The 13169-nt window shown below is 31.9% G+C and overlaps 1 protein-coding gene across 6 annotated transcripts in view; it reads right to left on the reverse strand.

Annotated features, from left to right (window-relative positions):
• Window positions 1-13169, reverse strand: part of PAM (peptidylglycine alpha-amidating monooxygenase) — a 362537-nt gene that overhangs the window by 60430 nt on the left and 288938 nt on the right. For 4 of the 6 annotated variants that reach the window (XM_031968908.1, XM_031968902.1, XM_031968887.1 and 1 more), the window contains one exon: window positions 2758-3075. The exons of the other annotated variants lie outside the window; for them this stretch is intronic. In XM_031968908.1, the coding sequence (XP_031824768.1) occupies window positions 2758-3075 (318 nt within the window). The remainder of the gene's footprint in view (window positions 1-2757; window positions 3076-13169) is intronic. 6 annotated transcript variants of the gene reach the window in all.

The following is a 13169-nucleotide window of genomic DNA, read 5'->3' on the forward strand; positions in this document are numbered from 1 at the left end:
CAAAAACCCCTGTAAGTAAAACAGTTTGTGATATTGTTTGCCATTTTTAAAAGCTTTCAAAGTTGGGCAGTGAAATGAAGTCAGAATAAATAATTTCATGCAGAAATATGTGATCATTTCTTTTTCATAATCAAGTTTCCTATTGCATGCTATGGTCATCTATCTTTTCATTAACTTGTTCAATATTCATTCAATTACAATGAAAAGAAATGTTTTGAAAGTAAGATGTCCCTTTTGTTCCATATATCAATCATTTTACAAGGCAAGAGGAGTTTTAAGAGTTGGAAGATACTTTAAAGATAATTAAATCCAATCTCCTTATTTTAAATATGAAGAAAGAGAGGGTCAGAGAGGTACAATAACTTGTCCAAGGTCAAACAGGTAGGATTTGTTGTGACTCTTAATTCAATGATTTCCATTCTCTTACACTGCTATCTGCATTTATAAAAGTCTTATTTATGCAGAAAACCTATTTCAGGCATTTAAAATGATTACTATTATCATTCTTATTATTTAAGTTGTTTGGTCCAGAAAATTTATTTGATTTATCTATATTAACATAGGTAACCAAGTGACAAATCTTGGATTTGAACTCAGCTCTTCTTTTCATGATTTCTATTCTAACTTTTTGGTTGACACTATGTGTCAAGAAAATAGTACTTTAAATCTTACCCTCTGAATTTATACCAATTGTCAACTGTAATATTTTGAAATGGGTGACAAAAAGAATTAAATAAAAGAAGCAACAGACTTTTCTAAAGTTGTAATTCATGCCTCAGAGATATTCTTTGGGCAAATACCTGTACTCACCAAAGGTGATCTTTTGGCTGACATATTTCCATGTTATCATAATTTGCTATAGTCAGAACACTTAAAAGTGGGTTGCTTCTACTTGAATTTGAACTGGTGTTAACTCAGAATCTTCCAAATACTTGGTTCAGGCCACTAGGCCATTCCCAAAAGACAAAGATTTATTCCTTGCAAAATATACAATTATAATTTTTCAATAAGAAACATAAATCATATGGGTAATAAATAATTTATGGCTGCCAGCAAAGATTTATTTGGCAATGTCAATCCATGTGAAAACAACATTGCCTTTCTAGTTTGCTTAGACAATGGTTCTGTATAAGTATCAGTTATTTTTCAGAGAGAATTTCGACATGCTTTTTTTTTCTGACTTTTCAAATTAGTAACATGAAACACAATCAGTATCATAGAGACCACAATACAATTGAAGACATATATGATACATCCATAGCTTGTTCTAATGGGAACCTGAAGGGAATAAGTTATTTCTCTAAACATAAAATGTAGCAGGGTAAGAATTAAAGATAAAACTGATAGCTATTGATAAGCTCTTCAGAAATGTCTCTTCAGAAATAACTACTCAAGTTTCCAATTAAGATAGTAATGGATAATGGAACTTTTAAGAGGTCAAAATTATAAAATGAAGTTATGGCTTACAAGTCAAATCAGATAAAAATGCTGACAATTCCTTTGAGAAGGATTTAAGTATCTTTAAGAAATGGGTCTATAAACACAAAACACATTAGGAATTTGCTCACCAGATTATGCTTTATGTTGCTTTTCATTTGGCATAATAGAAAAATGTTCATTTAAGGAAAATTTTCATGTTAAAATTAAACTTGACAGACAAACGTATAGATTAAATATTTTTTGGTTGCTATAGTTATTATGGTTTTTTAAAATATCTAAATGCAAGCATATAATTTACAATAAATATAACTAAGCAGTATATGGTATACTTGTTTTTATGAATATTTATATAAAAGCATATGGCTATATATATATAAATATAAAGTAATGTATACTAAAGATACTAAAATATAATATTTATTATAAATAGCTATAATATAATTCAATTAGACTATAAACACGACAATCTCTTTAGATACTATTTGAGAGGTTTAATTTTTCTTCCTTATATGATTACACCTGTTTTGTGGTGGTCTATATTTATCACTTTAATTTCTTAATGTATATGAAAAATATTTCAGTTTTTCATATAAGATTTAAAATAGAATTAAAAATCAAACAATGTGAATCTTTAGTTATAGATGATGTCCTTATTAAGGGTACCAAAATGTAGTATAAATAATTAGAACTAAAGACTACATTTTTGTTTATTTTATATGTGTTTTTATTTTTGACAAAAATAAAACACTTAGTTTTAAAGTATTTTTAAAAATCGTTTCCTTGAATACTAACTTTCTTCATTCAAAATTTATTTCCCCTTCACATAGCTAATATCTTGAATGGATTTTGAATGGTATATTTAAATGATTCAGATTCAAAATTTATCATGACATCATCAAAGTAGTATATATTATGTAGAAATACTTCATATATGTTTAAATAAATATTATTTTATAACATTATATTTTAGTTTAGTATCTGTAAATAATATATTTCTATTTATTATACTATAGTATATATAAATGATATATTTTTATAGATAGAATATATAGATATAAATATTACATGTATAATTACATAGTCTAATTGAATTATCATATGATATTAGATAAGAAAGAGAACAAGAGAGCATGAGAAGTGTGCCAAAGATAGGGAAAGGGGTGATGAAAGGATTCTGCTTCCAATAATTGGGGCTTCTTTTTAAATTTTTTTTGATAAATTATTTTTTCCAACTTTATCCAAGTTGTTATTCCCTTCAGATTTTCTTAATGAAACTCTTATTAGCATTACAATGCTTATAAGATGCCCTAAACCCACCTCCTGAGTGTTCTGTTTCCTGGGTACCCTCAGCACGCAGGGGCTGTTGTAATGAAAAAGGTTTGTTCTCTTGTGGTTTCAAAGTAGATTCTAGTCTGTGGAATTTGTGAATTCTGTCTCTGACAAGAATGGCATTGTCCCTCACATTATGGTCGGCTCCCTCCCTGGGACCAGACCAATCAAGGTCCTTCTTTTGTACTACATTAGCAATTTCAGCTACCAGATCTGATTCTGCCTTTTCTGTAGGATTATACTTATGCACATGAACAACATCTTCCCTTTCTCCTAGCAGCTTGGAAATGAGGGAATAGAAATCACCTGCACAGGAAAGAGAAAAGATAAAAAAGGAGGGAAAAACAAGATTATGATAAGTAATCCCAAAGTATTGAAAAGTATCCCAAAATTTCAGCAAAGAAAAAAAGAGCAGTTCTACGAAAATACCTTGTCTAATCTTATCTTTTTATTATCAAAGAGAAAATTTTCCCAGTCTTTCATGCATTTCATACATTAAAAAAACGATAATTAAGAACAAGAAAAATATAATTTACAACATATACATTGACAATTTGTTTTTTGCTATTTTGGAGATTACAAACAATGGACTGTATGACTTCTAAGAAAATATTTGTAAGGACAAAATGGTGTGTGCATAATTATAACACAAATTTCAGTAAGGATATTTACAGTAGATGAATTAATTGGAAGTTGAAGCCCAAGCCTTAAAAAGGGAGCAATCTCAAAGAATAATTTCTGATTATTTGAAATCATTCCTTAAGGAAAATAATATTAAAGTGTAAAGTAATGGAAAATTAAACTACTTTTTGGATAGGTATAGATCAGTTTCCGTAAACAGGCCACAGAAGTCTAAATTATTTGTACTTGTGAAAGAAAGAAAGAATCCTTTATATTTTGTTAGTTCCATTGATTTTGAATAAAGCTGGTATTCGAGAATATTGATTTTTAAGAATAAACACTCTAAACTAGCTAATTGTAATTATTTCCCAATGATCTGTCTAGGGCTCTCTTCTTTTCACTCTTTACTCACCTGGTTGCTTGATCAGTTCTACTGGATTCAAAAGTTTCCAAAATCTGTATTGTTACTCCTAGTATTTCTCTTGAAATATAATCAGTCATTACCAATTGCCTACATAGATATCTTTATCTGGATTTTCCATCAGTCTTATAATAATAATAATAATTATAATGACAGCTAATAATAACAGACATTTATATAGTACCTACTATGTTGCAGACTAAGTACTTTATAACTATTATTTCATTTGAACCTTACAATAATCCTGGGATTATCATTATCCTCATTTTATAAATTAGTATTATTGTTATCCTCATTTTATATTATTACTATTAGCTTCATTTTATAAATTATTATCCTCATTTTATAAATCAGGAAACTGAGGCAAACAGAGGTTAAGGGACTTGTTTATAATCAATCTGAGGATAGATTTGAATTTAGTTCTTTCCGACTCCAGGCCTGGCACTTTATCCACTGAACCATCTAGATGACTCATTTATCTCAAACTCAATATGTCCAAAACAGGATTTACTCTCTTTTTCACTGTACTTATCCTTTAAAATGTCTCTGTTTCTACTGCAAAGACTATCATCCTTACATTGATGGAGTTTCACAACCTAAGAACCAGAATTGATTCTTCTTACTCATTTTCCCATGCTTTTGCTGATTCTGCTCATCTTTTGCATTCACAGTTTTACCTTAGTTCAGATTCTGATAACTTGTCACCTGGATAATTAAATTGCATGACCTTTGTTGTTGGTTTCCCAGCTTCAAATCTCTGCCTTCTCCAGTCCACATAGCAAACTTCCTAAGTCAGGTATTTAAAGCCTTCCATACTCTGCCTATCACCTTTTTTCAAATCTCTGAAGGTTTCTTTGAACCATTTTCTTCTAGACACATTGGCTGACTGGCTATTTCCTGAACACAAAACATTCTCATTAAATTCACGAGTCCCTCTCTTGTATGAGAGCTGAAGCTTAAGTGTTTTTCATATAAAACCATTCTCGATATTCCTCTCTACTCTCCTGAGACTATAAGCCCCTTGAAGACAGGGACTGTTTCATTTTTTCTTTATGTCACCACAAATTAGCCTAATACTTTGTACTTTAATAGGCAATTAATAAATATTTGTTAAAGTCAATTGAAATACTTTCAAAAGGGAGATTTTTTTTTTTTTTACCTAGGGAAAGAAATCACTAAAATGATTCCAAATTTAAAAATTTTATATTTCTACTTCTTGTAATAAATTTTTTGAATGGAATGAAGGGAAATGTAATATATATACTATACATTAATTAACTTAAATACATACTAGTGCAATTTACGATGATTTTTGAACCTATCACAAATTTGTGCCTCAAAATCTATTTAAGGCAGCAGCTACATGAAGGGGAAACAAATTATGAGCAAGGAAAGCTGGTGTATAAGGAAAATAATTTTTAGGAAAAACACTTTAAACCTAATTATGTCTTGTTTTTGTCAAAAATAAAACACTTCTAATTTCTGGCATACATCTTAGTGTCCCTCATGAAGAAATCACTTACAACTAAGAATTCACCTTGTTTAATTTTTAATTACATTTATATTTCTATATGATAAAAAGCTGAAGTATCTTTCATATATATTAAGAAATGAAAGTGATAAATAGCTGTTAAATATAGACTACCACAAAATAGTCACTATGAGGGGTCCTCAAACTACGGCCCATGGGCCAGATGCGGCAGCTGAGGACAATTATCCCCCTCACCCAGGGCTATGAAGTTTCTTTATTTAAAGGCCCACAAAACAAAGTTTTTGTTTTTACTATAGTCTGGCCCTTCAATAGTCTGAGGGACAGTGACCTGGCCCCCTATTTAAAAAGTTTGAGGACCCCTGAAATAGTGTAATTGAGAAATTGGTATAAGGAAAAAAATTAAACCTCTCTAACATGATCCAAAGAAATTCTGCTATGTTTATAGTCCTGGTTCAGTGAACTGAATTAGGATTTCTATCGTTGCTTTTGGAAGGAGCCTATCCCAAGTGAAATCTTCTGTCAAAAATTAATTACCAAAATAATAGGGCCAATTTTAGCAAAATGAACAAAGTAAATTATAGCTCAACCAATCTGTAACTTGTTAATATGAATTTTTTTCTACCCAATACAGTATCCTAAGACACTATGAATTTAATCAGACAAAAATGTTTTATATATTGGAAGATTTTAAATGAAAATATTTTTATTTCAACAGTTGAATAGAGTGTAAAAAACCGAGAAAAAGGAGCCAAATCAGAATTAAATTAAAATCTATCAGTATCCAATCATTTTTTAAAAAATAGACAATTTGCTAAGAAAAGAGGCAGTGTAATACACTGGCTTTGGAATGAGGGAACCTTCAATCACATTATTCCTCTGGTATTTATACTACCTGTGTGATTCTTGGATAATCATTTAACCTTCTTGGATCTTCCAAGGTTTCCTCTTCTGTTTAAGGAGTAGTTTGGAATAAATGACTTCTAAGATTCCTTCCAGCTCCATATCTCTGATCCTAAGATTTCATTTGTAATTAGGATAGAAAAAAACAAAGAACTAGATCCAAAAAAACATATGGCTCAGCTTTCTCAATCAATCTATAACTGAAATGAGTTTTTTGACTAAAATTTACAGTTATCTCAGATGCCCCTTCCATTAACATTAGAAACAATTCCCATACTTTCAGCAAACCTCATTCCTGTCCAAGTACAGTGATGCTATCTCTATCATTAAACATGTATGGGAGGGTTGTTTGGAAATTGTAGGAGTAGTAATTGAGAAGTGAAAAAAAAAAGGGTAATCAACTTGGGTCTGACTTTGATAAATTCTCCACAGTAGGTCTTACAGATTTAGAACTAAATCATTCTGGATTTCCTTATTGAGAGAATCTGCTTATTTTTTTCACAGAGAAACCAACCCATGTCCATAAACTTCAAACTTAATATTTACTTAATACAAATGCATAAAAATAATTTTTCATAGTGTCTAGTGCATGGTATGTACTCAGCGAAAAGTTGAGTTGAAGATTATAATTCAGTTTTCTCATGCTTATTGAAAACAATTTAATTCACCAGAATTAAGATATCAAATCCTATAATTTGATTTTATATATTCTCTATTTCTGTCCATATCCTTCTAGTCTCCCAATCTCAAAACCTTTGTGTTTTATTCAACTCTTCAGTTTTCATGCCTCCCCATAGCCAATCTCTTGTCAAATCTTACCACTTTCACAATATCTCTTACATCTGACCTCTTCTTTCTACTTACATAGCTATCACTTTAGTTCAAATCCATCTTATCTCTCACCTAGATTACAACAATCTCATAATTTGTCTGCCTGTCTGAAATCTTTACTCCAGTAATTCCTCCACATTTTTACTGAGTTTCTTTAAACACATATCAAACCATGTGAGTCTCCTAGTCTCCCAACTCCAATGTCTCCTTTTGTCTCTAGAAAAAAAAAATTAACTCCTTTATGCAGCTTTTAAAGCTCTATACATTCTGCCCCTAACCTATCTTTCCAGTTTTATTGGATATTATTGCCTCTTCTGCATTGCGTGATTTAATCCCATTAATCTTGTGTCCCTCCTAGGTAATACTTCATGTTTCAATTCCATGCCCTTGCATTGACTCTCCCCCTGCCACAAATGTATCTTAAGTTGTATCTTCAACATGAAGCCTTTTCTGATTTTCTCAACTGTTAGATCTCCCTTCAAATTACCATTTATTTATTTTGTATTTATTCTACATATGCTCATATATGCCCTTGTCACAATGCCCATCAGGATGTAAGCATCTCGGGCGTAAGGATTGTTTCGTCATCCAGCTTTGTATCCCCAGTGTGACAGATTATTGAAAGATAGACATAGTTTAGTACTAGATTTAAAATTGAAGGGTTGTAAGCTTTTTGCCTTTTTTTTTCCTGAGGAAATTAGGGTTAAGTGACTTGCCCTGGGTCACATAGCCAGGAAGTGTTAAGTGTCTGAGACTCAGGTTCTCCTGATTTTAGGGTTGTTGCTCTATCCACTGCACAAACTTTATGCTTTTTGATAGGGGATGCCTGGGCTTCTGAGCTCTAGTGCTGTAATCTTCAATAATCTAGAGTCACTACTATACCAAATTGAAGGATTGGACAAAGACTTTAGAGGAAATAAAATATTTTTTGAATGAGGAGTTTTTTGGGGGGGATATTTCATATTTTGAATTTGTGATTTCACCTCTGTAGGGAACTCCTATTGAAAAAACTCACCATACTAATGCAAATCAACTTCTTTTCTCCAATGTACACTTTTAGAGAATTGTATAAGACTGTGAAGGGTTAAGTGGTTTGCCTAAATCACATTATGATAAAGCAGAGAGGCAGTTTGACCCCACTTTTCCTGACTCTGACTATGCATAAAGACTGAGGTATAATCCTTCATAATATGTTCACTAGATAATATTCTATTAGACATACAAAAACAAAATTCATCTGGAAGAACAAAAGGTCAAGAATATCAAGGGAATTAATGGAAAAAATATAAAAAATGGTGGTTTAGCAGTACCAAATCTAAAACTACATTATAAAGCAGCAGTTATCAAAACTATTAGTCAGTCCTTAGAAATCTCCTAAGAAAATTAGGAATAACTTAACTTATAAAGGAAACAGACTTTGAAAATAATGCTATGAGGATCATTTTAAAAGTTCTTTGAGGTAGTAGGATCAAAAATTGATTCCCTTTATTTTTGAAGATTGTATAAAGTCTTACTTCTAGTATAGATTTTATTAGCAAAAATCACCAAAACTGTTTTAGTAACTTTTCAAATGATGTATTCCTATTTCCTATAAAAATTACTAGGAGCTTATTATTTAAAATAGACAGCTTTCATAATTGCTTATTACTATAAGACTTATTTAGTAAATGGAGAATTAATTAAATATTCATCAACAATTTAGCTGCTAATAAAATATGTCCAATAACAGCCATGTCAATGAAAATTTAACCAAGGCAAGTAAACTGGTAAAGGGGTAATAACAATCAGTAAAATGAAAAGCCTCCTTTAAATGATTTAAGTTTGGGGGTTCTGAATGAAATATAGCATACTTTTACCCTTGGATAATTATGTTGTTGGTTATTAATTTATTGAGGCAGGTAAACTGCACAGTAAATAGAGGCCAAGTCTGGATTCAGAAAGATGAGTTCAAATTTGGCTTCAGACACTTGTTGTGTCATTTAACTCTGCTTCAATTTCCTCCTCTGTAAAATGAGTTGGAGAAGGAAATGTGAAGTTATTTCATTATAAGTGCCAAGAAAACTCCAGATAGGGTCATAAAGAGTCAGATATGACTGAAATGATACAATATTTACCTATTACCAACACTATATATACAAAATATTGGTTATATGTATTATGTATGTATGTATGTGTATGTGTGTATGATTTGAAAACTTTTAAAACAGGACCCTCATGAATTTCCCAAGAAATAAAAATGAGGTAGATCTAATTTTTTGTTTTTGTTCAAGGACAAGATTTATTTAAACTAACCAGAATGAATTTTTTTTCTTCTCAACGTAAAGGGTCCAGACATAAAACAAGAGAGAGGATGCTCTACTGTGGTGAAAGGTCTTATGTATATTACTTGTATGGGGATCCCTCTCTGGGAGCCTGACAGTTTGACAAATGATTGCCTGTGTCTACTTGTTCTGTTCTTAGGAAACAAATCCCAAAGCTGTCATTCAGTCAGCCTTGCATTGCCTTGGGGGAATATTTAGAGCTAGATTTGATAGATAATTTTAATAAGTAAAGATTGGTTTGCTTCTCATAAATCATATCAAGCCAGTAGATTTTCAGTGAATGAGTATATAAACAAGAAGTATATATTCTTTTAAAATTGCAGTGTGGTGCAATAAGAACAGAAAACCAATAAAATAATTTGTAGTCTATTTTAGAATCATCAGTGTCTAAAATACACAATTAATTACAGACAAAAAGGATTGTGTATTTTAAGTGGTAAAACAAGACTTTTTATTTTATGTATAATGGAAAAATTGCTACTTTGTTCTTTTAAGGCCAGTTATAGTCTTTTTAACATGTAAGCTCATTTCTCTAGTTCTGCTTCTTTGATAAAATACATCAATAGTAATTCAGTTTTGTTAGCATAAAATGACTACAAAATTATTCAGTGTTAGAGGACCTGTGAGAGGACCTTTAAGTATCAGAGGTCATAATGCATTCTCCCTCTACAAATTATAATGTCATATTCTCCGTCTTGGGAATATGCTGACCTTTGTGTAGAAAGATTGATTATAACAGGTTACAAAGACTACAACAGAAAGGGGTGTAGAGCAAACTGAATAAAACATGTCAAAGATCTCTTCATACCAAGGAAAGCCCCAAAGGCCAATGTTCAATATAGTGAAGAATAAATGGCGATTATTAGATATTTCAAACTACTACATTCTAGCTAAAGTTTTTTTTTAAAAACATATACCTTTAAAAAACAGGAATTTTGCATCTGCATCTTGAATTAATACCAGAGGGAAATATAAAGACACAGAATTATCAAGTATTGTTTTGGGGATTTCTTTTGTCTGCTTTTATAACATTTTCTTGATGTCAGCAAATTCACTGGACTGGTTCACTCGCTCACTGATTTATTAAGTTTACAGAGAGGAAAAACTATTCCTGAGAGTAGGCATAAGGGTGACTTTTTATTTGCTTTAATATTCTAGGAATGTCAAACCCTAATTTGTAATTTCTTAGTCCATAGGTGGCTTGATTTAAGGCAACAAAGTGTAATGTAGAGTTTTTCAAACTGAGACGTGCCCCTTCCAAGGGAATACAAGATCCTTTCAGCAATGGTCAAAATTATAGGATTTTCTTTAGTACAGGTTTCACATAAATGTATCATCAACCAATTATTAAGTATTTATTATGGGCCCCCATACTGTGGGCCCCCAATTAGTTGATATCCACTTAAAAAAATAAAAAGTCAAGAAAGAAAGATTAACAGAGAATATGATTCCACTGGTGGGAAGTGGCAAAATTGGAGTGTATCCAAAATTTGGGGCCGCCAGTGAGAAACCTTGTCTGGTGGGCCCATTCCACATCTAGCCACAGGGAGAAAGGTCTGCAATCCATTCTTTTCAATTGCAACCTTTATCTGAGGCTAATTGGCTGCTCTCCACCAGGGACCAGTACAATATCATCCTCTGTGGGCAGGACAAATAGAGACTGCTTATCTAGTCAGTCACTTTTCTCTTAAGCCTTGTGATATTAATCCATTGTCCTTCCAGGTCTTTTATCTCACATCTCTCTTCATCCATACTTTCCTTTTCCTCAGTGAGGGAAGTTCCAGGATCAGCTCACCCCAGTGCTAAAGATTGAAGATTTAGTCTTCACTTTAGCCTTGGTTTTTGTTGCCCCTGATAGTTGGGGCAATAATTCTATTCATTTCTTCAACCCCTCCTTCCCTGAAAAAAAGCTTTATTTAATAGTTCACCTGTGTTATATTTTTATATTCAAAGAAAGATTATGAGAGAACGCTTAGTATGTACTTAATGCTGTCTAAATCTAGAATGTAATTTCCCAAGGCAGGAACTGTTTTAGTTTTGTATCCCCAACATCTGGCACAATACCTGGAACATAGTAAGCACTTAATAAATACATGCTGATTGACTGATGTTTGAAAATTGACAAGTATAGATTAATATAGTACTGTCTGTCCCTGAAAAACATGCATTTTAGATACCTCTTGACACTGTTTAAATAGTAATATATTATATAATTATAATTAGGGCCAAACTACTAACAATACAGGCTGAAACTCCAGATAGTCCAGGAAAGACAAAGTTTCTGCCAAGATAGAACCTTCCTTGTATTTTCAAGACTCACACATAATAAATGCTTATTGATTTACTGTCTGATATGTAGGGGAACACACATAGGGCACATACATTCATAGATAAAATGTGAAGGGAATATGTGTGCCCAGATAACATACATGGAGATCCACCCTACTACATATAAGACCTGCTGCTTATATCTTTTATGTCATCATCACCGTATTCCTCTTGTTCTCCACTGTACATATATGTGTATGTATATTTGTAAGTATATATGTATGTATGCACATATATGTACTATCTCTGCCAGATCTCACTCTATTGGACTTGCTCTTATGCAGAAATTCAGGTCATGAATAAACATAATACACCTTTTGTTCTTTATTTTACCATGAGGCCCCCACTGTGAGCTAATGACTACCTATGTTGAGGCATCAATCTCTGGACCTCTGGGAAATTTACAGATTAATGTTTATCAGAGTCTAGTCAAGGACATGAGAACAGGTGCTTTCTCTATGAGAAAAAATCCAATAATTTGTAAAATCAGCAATCTGATCAGTCAAAATGTCGCTACATTTCTCTATCCCTCCTTCATCACCATTTCCTCAACCAGCTCTAATGCTCTATCCTAAAGTTACTTCCCAAGGTCTATGGAAGTAATAGATTAATATCTCTGCTTCCCCAATAATCACTCTTCTAGAATTCCTGGAGAGTCTGGGAAGTCTCACAGACACATAAATGAAGAGAACTTTTCTTTCTAAAAAGAGTAAATGTGGGAAATTATTATTGTTGTTTTTCTCTGATCCTTCTTGCTCTCCAAGTTGTCTTAATACTAGATATTGAGAAAAAGCTTATATCAAGGCAGACTTAGGAATAAAAACACATTATCTGTGGCTCCATCCTAGCCTCAATCATCTGTAAAAAATAACTGTCACTAAATCTCTTTTGAACTTCTAAGTTTTATGCATGAGCTTTCTTTTTTCTTTCCTGGCATGGACAGTGATTTTACCACAAAATTTACCATAAAAAGACATGCATTTGATCCTAAATGTCACAAGTAGAATAGGGTGGAGAAATTGACCAATTATCCTTTTCATTAAAAAAAGTAGTACAAGAAGAAATGAGTAGAATTAGAAGAACAATTTATATGATAAGAGCAATATTGTAAAGACAAACCACATTTGTTGTAAACTTTGAAAGATTTAGGAACTCTGATTAATGCAATGATCAATCACAATTCCAAAGAGGGAATAATGACACATGTTGCCTTCTCCTGAAAAGCAATGGGCTCAGAGCTAATATGGAGACTATTCTTTTTTTTTCTAGATGTGGTCAATCTGTTTTGCTTGACTATATTGCTTATAACAGGGGCTTTATTTTTCTTGCTTTCTCAATGGAGCTTGGGGAAGGAAAGTGAGGAGAGAAGGCAGATTTTCACTTGAAATAAAATAAAATTTAACTTAATAAAAAAAGAAAAATGCTGCAGAACCAGAAAAATAGCACTAATTCACATCATGGGACAAGAGTGCTGACAAATGGAGTA

Source organism: Sarcophilus harrisii, chromosome 1, assembly GCF_902635505.1.
Source record: "Sarcophilus harrisii chromosome 1, mSarHar1.11, whole genome shotgun sequence".
Lineage (NCBI taxonomy): Eukaryota > Metazoa > Chordata > Mammalia > Dasyuromorphia > Dasyuridae > Sarcophilus > Sarcophilus harrisii.